Here is a 14,229-nt window from a genome sequence, read left to right on the forward strand (position 1 = left end):
TCCGAGAAAACAACAAAAACTGTTTTTTGAACAAATTTTCACCAAATCTCTTGATTCCATTGATACAGATCAATAGTACTTGGCAAAACTCAACATCCAGGGCTCTTCCAGTTCGAATACTGCAAGCAATACTCCATGATTGCTCTTCCAATTGCGTGTACATATGTAGTTTCTCAAACAAACAAAACAAAGTTCATACATTTTTCGTATTTTTTGCCAGAATACGAACAAAGAATTGGACAAAGATTAGGAATATATAAAAATCTCGTTTTGGCGAAAAATGTCACATATGCAGTTTCTCAAACAAACAATTCAAATGGAGTATAATGCTGCATTTCAACGCTTCAACGTACCACTTTTAATCGATGGTAAACTTTAATAATTGGGCGGAATTATGATGAGTTTGAGGAAAAAATTTCATCTATATCATATTTTGTTATGCAAGTTCATTTATATTCATCTCATTGTACCCATTCTTTCGCAGTGATTTATGAACCGAATTGATTGAAAACAGCTGCTTCAAAGTCTTTCCATTCTTCTATGGGGCAAATTAACTTTGAAGATTCAATTTGCAAACATCTCGACCATCATCGTTCTTAGCTGCTGTCCATCGGTTTTGCCCAGCATGACACGGCGTTGCAACAAAGAGCGAAAAGGTCCTGCGTCTTACTGTGCTGACGACCGGCAGGCAGTGGTCTTTTCAGAGTAGCCCGTCAACGTTTCACCCCTGCCCTGACTCTCGAGGTCTCCTTCAGTCGGGAATCCCCTCTCTAGATGAAGCAATAGATCAAACGGGCTTTTAAAGCTGTCAGATGAACGTTCCGTGATAGGTTGGACGGCGAAAGGTCACGGATGGGTGGGGAATGTGAACGCGGTGGCACAGAGAAGCGACCACCACACTGGACGCCAGACTGGACGGAAACTCGTGTAATGTTTGTTGGAACAGTGCGGCTCGGCGGTTCGGGTCATAGTCTTCCTACGTGTTATGGTGACGGGCAGTGGCACTTGGAGGGGCGTTATGGTTCGGAGATGAGTGTTGATTTACATCAGCAGACGGATGTGATGGTTTGGCGAGCGCGATAAGATTTATTGCATACCGACTTGTTGAATTTGCCACCTTTGGCTGATGGACGATAGCCCGTGGATCGCCCATTGAATTTGGCGTTCGGTGTCCGTGTGTACTAAGTGCTGTTGGTTTCGGGTTGGGCATTGCAATATCTTCATTAGCATCAGCCAACAGAGTGTGGTTCTCAATTTGGGTACGAGCACCACAGTGTGCGGTTTTGTAAAATGAAATTCAACTGAATACCATGTGATTGGATGTGATTGTATAAAGCCTTTTCCAATAAAATATAGGGTTTATTTCTATCCCAATGGACCAACCCGTTTTTCATCCACTCGAAATCCTTTGACTTGGTTTTAAATGATTCAAGTCAGCTGTGTGACGAATTGGAAACTCATGCTGACTTAGACTCTGATCACCTACCTGTGGCTTTTGAAATCTCACAAGAAGCCAATAATAATCCAATCAGCTCAATTTTCAGTTAACGATAGGAACTTTGATGTTGATATTCATCTGAATAGTAATTGAAAAAGTGAGATTGACAGTACTCTTGTATCTATAACAAATCCAATTATCGAAGCCAGAGGCATTGCAATTCCTAAATGTGAAATTAAATTCAACATCATTATTATTTACAACGATCTTCAGCTATTGATCCGTCCTAAAAATGTGAAGTGAAGGCAATATCAAAGATCTCGCGATCCCGCTTTGAAAGTTATTTGGAGGTAATATAAGATAATACAAGAGATAATAAAATTAATAAACATTTACCATTATAATTAAAAAAGAGATACCATCTTTCACAATAATGTATCAAAGTTGGATCCCAGGACCAGGACCCTTTTGGAAATTGAATAAAATTCTTTAAAAAAAAATCTCAAAAGCCAATTCCAGCGCTTAAAGAGGGAAATAACAATTGATTAACCAATGGCGAATAGGCTCAAAAACTTGTTCAGCAGGAGAGTGCCCATGATTTCAGTCCTATTGAGAATCAGTTCACAGACATTCTCAATCAACAGAATGTTTTTGACCTTTCGTTGGGAACTAAATTATAGATTTATTACTAGAAAATGTAAAAATATGTAATCCCTGGGTGACGATGGTATTTGATACATACTTATCAATACACTTCATGAGAGCAACTCATTATTTTTGGTTAATTTATTTAACAAATGTTTTGACATACTTCCCAAATAAATGGAAAAACGCCAAAGTTGTTCCAATTTTGATGCCGGACAAAAACCCAGCTACGGCTTCTAGTTATCGCCCAATTAATTTGTTTTCTTCAATAAGCATTTCAAATAGGATGATGGTTCATATTAATGACAATTCAATGTGATTAAATTTTTGTTGATGAGCAATTTGGGCATTCAACCACTCATCAGTTTTTGAGAGTTACGAATTTGATTCGACTCAAAAAACGAATTTATTTCGACTCCGGAATGGTCCTTCGGAAATTTAGGGGATTTGGTGTCAGGCCCTGCAAGCCAGCCTCTAAAAAAAACTTACACAACGAATAATCAACAAGAGAGTACGGATCGGAACAATCGGCGATGACCACTGCTACGAAAAGGGACTAGCGAATGGAAACTTGGTTCATGGAACTGCAAATTTCTCAACTTCATCGGAAGCACACGCATACCCGCCCATGTGCTCAAAGGCCGTGGATTCGGCATCGTAGCGCTGCAGGAGGTTTGTTGGAAGGAATCAATGATGCGAACGATCAGAGGTACCATTTAGTAGTTTAGTGCCATACCGTTTAGAGGTCATACCATCTACCAAAGCTGCGGCAACAAACATGAGCTGGGAACAGCTTTCATAGTGATGGGCGATATGCAAAGGCGCGTGATCGAGTGGTGGCCGATCAATGAGAGAATGTGCAGGTTGAGGATCAAAGGCCGGTTCTTAAACTTCAGCATAATGACTGGTTCTTAAACTTCAGCATAAAGGCCGGTTCTTAAACTTCAGCATAAGACAAAGAGGGGTTTAAATCGATTTTTGGGAAGTTCAGTGCCCACCGGCTGACGAACGAAAACGGCCTACGATTAATTGATTTCGCTGCCTCCAAGAATATGGCCATTCACAGCACCCACCTACTTTCAACACTAACTTCCGTATCGGTACACCTGGAGATCACCACTGCAGACAGAATCACAAGTCGACCACGTTCTGATTGATGGACAGCACTTTTCTGACATTATCGACGTCAGGACATATCGTGGCGCTAACATCGAATCTGACCACTATCTGGTGATGGTTAAACTGCGCCCAAAACTATCCGTCATCAACAATGTTCGATACCGACGACCGCCGCGGTACGACCTAGAGCGACTGAAGCGAATCTATGACAAAAGGTCGAAGGACAATAGGTCGAAATGGCAAAAGGACGAAAGGGACAGAAGATCGAAAGGACAAAAGCTCGAAAGTCACAAAAGGTCGAAAGGGACAAAAGTTCGAAAAGGACAAAAGGTCGATCAAGAACAAGTTGATAACAAGTTGGGTGTGTTCCAAAGGATTTTTTTTTATATCTTTATTAAAGAGATTTTCGGCCAACAATACACCCATCTCATCAATCAAAGTTGAAGAATGAGAAATTTTAAAAGAAGGAGTCATTACTTTTAAACAATATTAGGAATATGTAGATAGTTCTGTTAGAGATAAAAAAGATAGTTGATTTAGGAAATGAATAAAACTTGTATTGTGCGAGACAGAGTTGTCCTACACAATTGGTAAAAAAATGCGCTTTTAGTTTTTCACAGTTTTTAACAAATAAATAAATTTCATTAATTTTAGTTCAAACAATAGATGGATATGTAGGGTTCTAAATGTCACTTCGATCTGTCAAAATAGTGCACGCCGTGTATTTGATGTGCGCGCGCTTGCGTGGCTTCGGCGTGCGTCATTTTAACAGATCGAAGTGACATTTAGAAAATTTATACATTCATCTATTATTTGTACTCACGGATTAAATTTTATTTAATTGTTTAAAATTATGAAAAATAAAAGAGCAGAGTTTTTGCCTCTGTAGGACAACTTTGGTGCGAGATTGATTCTCTCCGTTTCGGTTTTCTTGTCAATTTTGTTCTTTTTGATCTATTGTTTTATTCGACCTTTTGTCCCGTTCGACTTTTTGTCCTTTCGACCTTTTGTCCCGTTCGACCTCGTGTCCTTTTCGACCATTTGTCCCTTCGACCTTTTGTCTTTCGACGTTTTGTCTTTGGACCTTTTGTCCGTTCGACATTTTGTCTTTCGATCTTTTTTCCCTAACCCGACTGAAGCAACCTGATGTCGTCACTGCATACGCGCAGCATCTAGAGGCAGCGTTGCCGGAAGAGGGTGAGCTCGATGGGACCCCTCTTGAGGACTGCTGGAATACAGTCAAAGCAGCAATTAACGACACAGCGGAGAACAACGAACGTCGAGTATGTGAGACGAAGTCGACGGAACGATTGGTTCGACGAAGAGTGCAGACAGATTCTGGAGGAGAAGGACGCAGGCGGGCGGTCGCGCTGCAGCAATGTACCCGGCAGAACGTGGAACGTTATAGACGGAAACGGAGACAACAGATCCGCCTTTTTCAGGAGAAGACACGCCGGCTGGAAGAAGCGGAGTGCGAGGAGATGGAACAGCTGTGCCGTTCTCAAGAAACATGCAAGTTCTATCAGAAGCTCAAGGCATCCCGCAAAGGCTTCGTGCCAAGAGCCAAAATGTGCAGGGATAAGAATGGGAGCATCTTGATAGACGTAGTGATCGAAGTAGCACTACGGGGATCGCTTAAATGGCGCTGAGAATACAGGCAGGGAAAGTCAAGTCAGCAGAGGAGAAGACTACGTCAGTTCAGCGGACGATGAAGGCGAACCAATCCTTGAGGGAAGTTACGGGTGCAACAGCCAAATGCCAATAAAGCAGCTGGTAGGGTGGTATTGGCGCTGAGCTCTTTAAGATGGGCCCGGGAAAGCTGGCCACTTGCCTGCATAAACTGATAGTCAGAATCTAGGAAACTTAATAGCTACCGGAGGAGTTGAAGGTAAGGGTCATATGCCCCATCTACACCCGAGCAGGAACGACTACCTCGATAACAGAAATGCCTAAAGTATTGTGCATATTAATTTTTGGAATTATTTTTTGGTATTTTACCTCTTATGCAAGACTAGTTCATAATAGCGTATGGTATCAATAACACAATGAGGTATTATTGAGTTATAATATCTCCTGCTCAGGCAAGAAAGGCAACAAGCTAGAGTGTGAGAACTTTCAAGCGATCACCATCCATAATGCCGCATACAAAGTGGTATCCCAGATCATCTTCTGTCGGCTGTTACCAATAGTGAATGAGTTCATGGGAAGTTATCAAGCCGGCTTCGTTGACGGCCGCTCGATATCTGACCAGATCTTTACTGTACGGCAAATCCTCCAAAAATGCCGTGAATATCAGGTCCCAACGCACCATCTGTTCATCGATTTCAAGGCGGCATACGACCACAAGCTCGCCCAGCTCGGCGAACCCAATATCCAGAAGTTACCCTAATGGTGTTTGTATCCAGAAGGTAACAAATGGTGTTTGTTTCCGATTCGACTCGGATACGGGTTCGGGCCATTCATCGCAACCAGGAGCAGGATCACCGCAGACCCGTCCGGCATCCCAGTTTTTTTTTCGGATAGGTCATGAAGGCGGAGTTGCCGATAAGGACCCGAAAGAACCGGGGGTAGAAGAAGTTGTGAACAAAAGCTAAAATGTTATCAGTTACACCCCAGTTCACCAGCATCTTCAGTACTAGTGGAGTCCAAGTGCGGTTGAACGCCTTAAACGTGTTCCCCTTGGAACGCTAAGGAGTACGTCTCCTAATCCGGCAAACTACGAACTGGTATGGGACTTCGGGCAGAAGGTATGTTGGTGGAAACGAAATCTTCCATCAACCTCAAGCTTTTCACGCAGCCTACAGTTAAGCTACTTCTCGACGATCTTTGATACACATAAGATCAGCGAGTCAGTCGTTAATCAACGGTATAGTAGGAGGAAGTACTCTTTTTAGGAAAAACGTGGCTGAAACTTGATTTACCAGATCAAGAAATACTATTTTAGCGGTAGGGTGAAGGTTTTCAGCATTGGATACCCTAATCCATCTGGACCAGAAGACTTTCCGTTGCTTCTGGCAAGAACAAAGGAAGGCTCGGTGAACGAAAAGGGTTGGTTTATTGGAGACCCTATCAGTGTCGATGGGTCGAAAATAGTACGATCATGTAAATCGATGTGGTTGGGGGAAGATTGGCACTTAGCTCGTTGACTTTCCCCATAGTTCGGTGACCATATTGGGCCGTATTGATGAAGTTAATAAAGTCCTTTCACTGCTTCCTCTTGGCGTCTTGGATAATCGTACGACATTTGGAAATATCGCTACCGGCAACATCAAAAGCCTGCAACTTAGATTCTCCATAAACATTTATTTGTTCCCGGGCAGGAGCCATGAACAGAATAACAAAAAATGATATGGACTTGATTGATATAAGACATAAAAGAACTGGCAACAATGTCACAAATTTGCACCGAAATATCATTTAAATATCAATATATGCTATGGATAAGAACAAACTAATATCACATGATATTGATCACTTCTTACAAATAGCATAACTTGATCTCCTCATGATATTTCATTGCAAAATATTGATATTGTTGTCTGATTGTAAATCTCTTATATCAGTCATGTCCATATCTCATTTTGATATCTAATCAACATTTGATATTATCGAGCTTTTTTCGTCTACTCGGGTTGCAATAAAACTAGGGTTGCAAACAAAACAGTTTTGTAACTATTTTCTTTCAAATATTTTTTTTAGATGTTGATGCTTTTGACGTCGTTGAAATCAATACTTACAGAAAAAGAGAATTGTGAGTTTCGCAACTCAACCTACGATGTACCATGCGCCTCCACATGCTTTCACACACTGTCCAAACAAAAAGAGAAAAACGGACGCTGATGAATTAGGTCTTATCAGGCGTTTTATCCCCGTTACTTTTCAGCAATACAGAATATCGCCACTCTTTCAGAATAAGTTTTTTGTTTCAATATTATTTTCTTAAATTGTGGTATGGCATCACATAACTATGTCTGTTACCTAATTGTTGTGTAGGTGGATAACAATTCATAAAAATCGTTTCAGTTGAAAGATTAAACTTTCGCACACGCGACACGCATGCCAAGCTCTTTCCTTCCTACAGTTATCGCACCGTTAGCAGCATGATTTCATTTTCAATAGTGGTATCGCTTGTTTCCCACTTGAATTACCAGGCCTAATGAGAATTTCTAGCGGTGCATTCAGGTGGGTGGGTGCACTTGGACGTATCTCGTGAAGCTCAATTCACATCACCGCCTGAACATTGGCAACAGTTACTCATTTGGTTCACCACCATCCATCTATCCTGGTTACGTTCGTCGATGCATAGCTGCCTTAATCGTCGCAACCAGGGGGCTGACAATATGTAAAATTCTTATTTTCAATACAACTCATTGATACTAACAGTTCGCTGGAGATATTGAGAAGTTTTTGTCAAAATGAGTTATAAATATTAGAGTATAGGTACCGGGAAGTATCAAAATAAAAACAGGAAGATTGGCCAATTACCAAGTTTGACAAATATGTCAGCCCTCTAGATGCTACAAAAACTACACAGAAAACACATGTACAGCTGTCTACAGGAACATTTGAAATACTATTTTATTCTATGGAGTTAAGCAGCGCACCATAGTGGTTTGAACATGTGGATGTTTGAAAAATAGCTTTAATACTAATTATCCAGACTTTACCAATGTTGCAAGTACGTTTTTTGTTGCTGAGCTATTGTTGAATTTGAAAATAAATTTACAAAACCAAATCGGCCAAGTTGGTTCACATTATACTTGGTTGACTTTTCAAACCACTATGCGGCGATAGGTTAGAGGAAAGGATTGAAGGGTAGGATTAACAAAGCGGCTTTGGAAATTAGTGATGTGTGTCGGACGTTTTGCCATGGTACGTTTGAGTGATGCACCAAGCGTGTGGGCTGGGAATTTGGTCAGTGGGCGCCCGGGTGGTAGACAGTTGATGATAATGGCTATGTTAGCGGATTGTTAGTCGGCTGAGCATAATACCACCATACCTAAACGTTGGAGTCTCGTGCTTCGGGGTGGTGGTGTAGAAGGATCCTGTGGCTTCCGACAGGGGATCGAGGGTGTTGGAATTTGCTGATGCCAACGAAGGCAACGGTGCTGATTGGAGTGTTGCGGTTTTCGATGGACGATAGGATGAGCGATCCGAAGGCGAAGGGGGTGACGAGCTGCTGCTTCGGCTGCTCTGGAAGGATGGATTTGTGAATGTGGATGCTGCAGCTGCTGCCGGTGAATATCCGGAGGATGATGTTGCGCCAGTTGATGACGTGGTTGAAGAATGCAAAAAGGACAAGGTCGGCGACGACGGATCTGACGCAACTGACCGTCGCGCGGCTTTTCCCATTGCTATGGAAACATTCTCTGTAACAATAAAAGAGAGAAAGAGAGTAGCTGTAGAAATGAGTTTTATTCAATTGCATCATAATTAATTAGCGGCTATTAGCGGGAGGAGAATGCATCCAACTAACAATAGTATCCCCATGATCTTTAGCAATCGTGTCGAGTCATTATTCTATGCGGTTGAAACGAATCGTTGTTTTACATGTTTATTGCTTTCAAACAAGTCTAGACACCGAAAGGAATCTGCCTTTATGGATGTAAACGATGTTTTAGCTTATATTTATGACTCCAGCTCGGTGCAGCTGATTGGGAGGTTCGGTTTTAATATAAGTTAATTTAAGTTGCCTATGATTCATTATGTGTCGAATGTGTTTGGGCTGTTCACTTTAACCACTCTTTGCTTTTACTTAACATGAATACTGGAAAAAAAAATGGTTTGAGGATTTGCTTTATGTGATCAATAATTATTACTTAAATCCAAAGGGTAGAATAGAATAATTTCGTATTCTCCAAATTTGAGATTGTAGAATAAAAATTAGGCATTCAAGAATTTTAGGGTTGGCTCCCAGATTGCTCATGTACTAAAAGAATTTATTTTAATTCATTCATCATTGTATCCAAAAATGTAGGTTCACTAATGCATTGTTACTGGTGAGTTATATATAGCTTTCTGTAATAAGTTAGGAGAAAAATAATATTTTACACCTTTACACCAAATTGAGGTACTGTTTAATTTTTTTCTTATAATGCCTCCTTCGTCATTAGACTGGTCCAGCTCAGTATGGAGAGAAAAAAGTTTTCAAACTTTGGGATTTTGCCTTTGGGTGAGAAAATCATTTTCTGACAAATTGAGCTGAACTCAATTGTTGCATAAGTTGGCACATAGAGCAGGGAAATGCAGTTGATGTGTCAAAGAACAATTTCACAAAATATTCTGAAATTTAATAAACTTTTAATTAGTTTTTGGGTGTTTTAATTGGAGTTGGGTTTCGCACTTTGGAATCAATCATTGCCTTCAAAATGATACGCATGTAATTAGAGCTGCGTGCGATGGTGCGATTTGTTTAATTCATACGTAAAAGTTTTTATTATTCAGCAAAATTTTATTAAGACACGCGTCGGCATGTCTGTGATAAGAGAATAACTCGTGTCTGCAGTTACAGACAAAAGTGATATCCCTACCTTTATTTGTTATTCATTACATATACCCTTGTTCGCTAGCAGAACAAATTCAAGCAAATACAACCTTGAATTAACGAATATTCCTCCGTACATCAGCAAGCTCATCTCGACCGACCGACTTACTGCGCCGGCTGGCTGTTTTCCCATGCATGCCGAAACCATCACAGGAAATTTTTAATTCAATTATATTTTCCTGTGTATAACCTCGTGCAAACACTAACATCGAGGTGTACACGGGTTCGGTTTGGCCTTGTGGTGGCTGTGGCGGTGATTCATCTCTGCGGATACAGCATCGAAATGAGAGAGCTCAGGAGTCATCCACAAATTGAGTCGCAGGACAGGTGCAAAAGGGGAATACACATATATTCAATTATGTGAATAAAAAATCTTATCATTGGGGAAGGTAAGTTAAGGTTTATCAGGAATAAAACAAAACTCTACGTAATTTGGGAATGACCCCCTTGAGAAGTATATGTTTTTGTTATGTCCGCTCAGGTTTGCGTTTTCATGGTTCAACACTAAATGACAAGGTGCATATACGGGAAATAGTTAGCCGCGGGCGCTACCTCCAGCTTCTGCTTACCTATTCGTTCTGGTCAAGTACGCCCAAAGGAATTCACATGGCCAAAGTATGTAGCAAAACAAAGGAGCGTTCGGATGGTATCACAATTTAATACCTGGCAGCTCTTGATGCTGGTTGAGCATTTTGTTTACGGAGCACAATCAATTCGTTGGTTCACCGACAGACAAAACCCGGAATATGATGAAGGAAATAAAACAGCACACATAACAATACCCCCTTCAACATGAAGCTCCAGGCTTTAATTCGTTCGGACAGTTCTATGCCACTCACATATGTTTGTTACCTTCGACTTTGTTTCTTATACACCGTGAATCATGGAGAGTCCTCGACCTGTACATGTAGGTATATAAGCTTACTCTTTTGTGGTCTCAACTCTTGAACAAGATTTAAGTGAAGAGGCAGCATCTGAACAGGGATGGGGCAAAATCATATAAAGATGTACATATTATAGAAATATGATTAAATCACTTTCCAACATCATGGGTAAAATCCGATTGACTGAAATATATTTTCAGTTATGGTGACCTGATTGAAATTTGAATCAAGGATATCGATATTGATCGGACTGATGGTCAGCGAATCGAAGATAAAGTATGTACATGAGCACAGATTACTCAATTACCTATATAAAAGAACTTTTTTTCTAAGCTGGGTACAGCACCTTGCGCTCTCGTAAAACCAACTTCCTATTTATAGAATCAATTTTGCAAGTATTTTTAAAAATTCACCAGTTGTCTTATTGCTTGACAGCTCGAACCGTATCAAGTGGAATTATTCAGTTTTAGGAACCCTCAAATTTCTTCGTTTAATCTATACTTCTGTACGAAGCTTCAATATGAAACTTCATTGAAATCGAGCTAGATATCAAGTTACTTTATGTCGAGTGATATAGCTTGTAGTCTAGCTAGCGCAATTTATGGGCTCTGCACGTATAATGGGCCCCTTGAACTAAAACCGATACAGTAATATGATTTTATCATCCCTCTGCTGGGTAATAAATATAGAATGAGACAAATTAGTTTTATTTTTATTTTTTTGTAATTCAATTTTTTTTTAAATTCATTTATGAATCAGTTTACGGTACCCATGATTTCTTGTCAGAAAAGACTTACAAAATTCTTGACAGGCGCTCTGAGTCGATTCATAATAAGCAGGCGGTGAAAGTTATTTCGAGAAAATTATTGTTGTTTGCGGTATTATTTACAAAAAGGAAAAGAAATAATAAAATTCTCAAAAGGGTGACGAAATTGGGTAAAAAAAAGTGATAAAATCGAAAACGTAATAAAATTGAGGGTAGACAAAATCAGGAGTATTCAAAATTGGGGAGTGACAAAATCGGATCAATACTATATTCCATTCTGGAATCAACGATGAGCTACGATCTTCCATTGGATAAAGTTGCTTCACATATCAAGATATTAATTTTTTCGCTTTTGTTTTCGATTGGGAACTGAAATTTAGATATATTAACTGATTTGTAAAAAAATCTACAAGGTCCATCACTACCCGGGTAGAAGCCATGAACAAAATAACAAAACATGATATGAACTTGATTAATATAAGAAATAAAAGAACAAGGAACAATATAAAAAATGCACCAGGCTCATTTAAATCAGTGCCCGAATGTAAACTTAGCATACTTAGCTAGATCTAGATCTCAATTGAGTAGCCCCGGTCTATTCATTTGGCAGTCATTCGAAAGACGTTTATCTCAATTGATTAAAAATAATCTCTCAATTGAAGAAAGGCACTGATCAATTGAGAATGCATGGAAAACGAAAGAGCCGGATAGAAGACGTTATATGAAGAAAACGAATGAACTAGGGCTTCCAATTTTCCCGGGAAACGGGAAATAAAATTGAAATTTCCCGGGAAACAAATTTTTATTGCTTTAATCGACAGAAATTTATTCAGAATTACTATCATAAATAAATTTTGGAACTCAGATTATTTCGCCTTGAAACTGTTTGAAAGTCGATTTTGCTGCTGCGTGTGCAATGTTGAAATACATTACAAAAGTAAGGAACTAGTCAATTTTTTTCATGTAACTTTATCCTTCCTATTCCTAACTTCTTATTAGGATGAATAAAAAAAATGAAGTATGCCGCATACTTTATCTACATGTTGTAGCATAAAATTTAAATATTCCTATCCTCGATAGATTCTTTTAGAAAGAGAGAAGAAACAAAAAACGCAAAATCGATTTTAGCCACCTCAAAATGTTTCAGCCCGAAAATTTTATGAAAAGTGTATAGAATCGATTTGCTTGTCAAACTCAAGCCAAAACTGCCCATATAATGATTGATAATGATTGAAGATTTTGGTTATGTTCGTTTCAAATCTTATATTGAGAAGTATTGTTGATATTTGGAAATAAAGTAAATATTAACTATGTTTAAGTTTTGTATGTTTTGTAACAACAATTTTACATTATATTTCGAGCGGCCAATTAGTAGGGAATCAGTTAAAAAGTACTCGTTACGAAAATGTACCTAATTCAACTGCTGCTTATAGCGAGAATCCAAGCAAACCATAGTAAAGTTATGTAGCGTCTCGCGCATGTGTGCTCACTCGTGCATCATGAAAAAAGAAAATCGAAGAGCGGGAAATGTAACTGCCAAGTAACTGCAAACAAATTTTGCTTATGTGAATGAATTCAAAATATCCTTCTACTCGCTTGACAACAAAAAAGTGTCTCTTTTCGCCGCACCCAGATCTCATCTTGCGAAAGTGATTATAAGCTGACCCATTGAATCGCAGATATTTTTCGAAAACATGAATACGTCAAATGAAAATGAATTCTTTAAAATGAAATACCCATGACTACAGAAAAATACAAAACATAGACTTGAACGACTTTCGCAGCATATAATTGTTGAGATTGAAAATAAGGACTCACTTTCAGTGGATAAACATAGAATAAACATAGAATTGAAAACATAGAATAAACATAGAACTTCCACATGTGGAAGTATTGGCTTGAGAAATGGATTGCGAGTGATTTGACTATGCGTCCAATTTGGGAATCTCGAGCTCGTTCAGTAGCCGCTAGGTTGCGAAGGCCGACGGAGGTCCTTCGTAGCTTAGTTGGTTAAAGCACCAGTCTAGCGTACTGTAAGGTCATGGGTTCGAGTCCCATCGAAGGGAAAGTGGTTACCTCCAATACATTTTCCAAATCAATATCTTCCACATAACGTACATATTCACATATGAGTTTTCATAACATTGTAAATTAACGTCCATTAAGTCGGGTGGTTTGATCCCCGGAAATAGGCAATTACCTTTGATTGAACTGATTCACAGAATTGAATTCTTCATTTTATATCTATATAAAGCACAGGAAATAACATGGCAAGAGGCACAGGAAACAAGGCTTGCTTTTCGTTGCACCGTTTGCATGAATATTCATTTATTGATTATCCGTAATCTTTAGGGAAGATCCATACGTCTTGCAAAATTGGCGATTTTCAACCCCCTCTCCCCCTTGTCTCACTTTTTGTATTAAACCTCTAATTTTTTTGTATAAATCGTCACGCTGCTCTGGACTCCCCTTTCCCCTACAGGTATGACGTACTTTATGGATGGCCCCTTAGTGGATTTAAACTAGGGCACGATGGAACACGTGCTCGCCAAATTAAATATTTTCACTGAAATTTGAGGTTTGAAATTATATACGCCAACATAATACCGAAAAAAAAAATCTGGTTCCACGCCAATTTTATCAATTTTATTCGAAATTTCCGATGGAATTTCTAGAGAAGTTCGTGAATAAAAGTCTAGAGAAATGTAGGATTTTTCATCGGAAGTTCCTTTGATATTTTTTTAGCGATTCCTTTAGGACCTCTTTTCTTCAATAAATCCATGCAAAATACCTGAATTCTATCCGATATTTTGTTGGATGTATTCTTCTAGAA

The 14,229-nt window shown here is 39.3% G+C and overlaps 1 protein-coding gene across 1 annotated transcript in view; it reads right to left on the reverse strand.

The window, feature by feature from the left end:
- Nucleotides 1–10,440, reverse strand: part of LOC134217625 (uncharacterized) — a 36,998-nt gene extending 26,558 nt beyond the window's left edge. Inside the window, exons 1-2 of the mRNA XM_062696426.1 lie at nt 10,316–10,440; nt 8,202–8,571 (exon numbers count right to left, since the gene is read on the reverse strand). Of these exons, the coding sequence (XP_062552410.1) occupies nt 8,202–8,554 (353 nt within the window). The 5' untranslated portion in view covers nt 8,555–8,571; nt 10,316–10,440. The remainder of the gene's footprint in view (nt 1–8,201; nt 8,572–10,315) is intronic.
- Between the last annotated feature and the right edge of the window lie 3,789 nt (nt 10,441–14,229).

This window comes from Armigeres subalbatus, chromosome 2, assembly GCF_024139115.2.
Source record: "Armigeres subalbatus isolate Guangzhou_Male chromosome 2, GZ_Asu_2, whole genome shotgun sequence".
NCBI lineage: Eukaryota > Metazoa > Arthropoda > Insecta > Diptera > Culicidae > Armigeres > Armigeres subalbatus.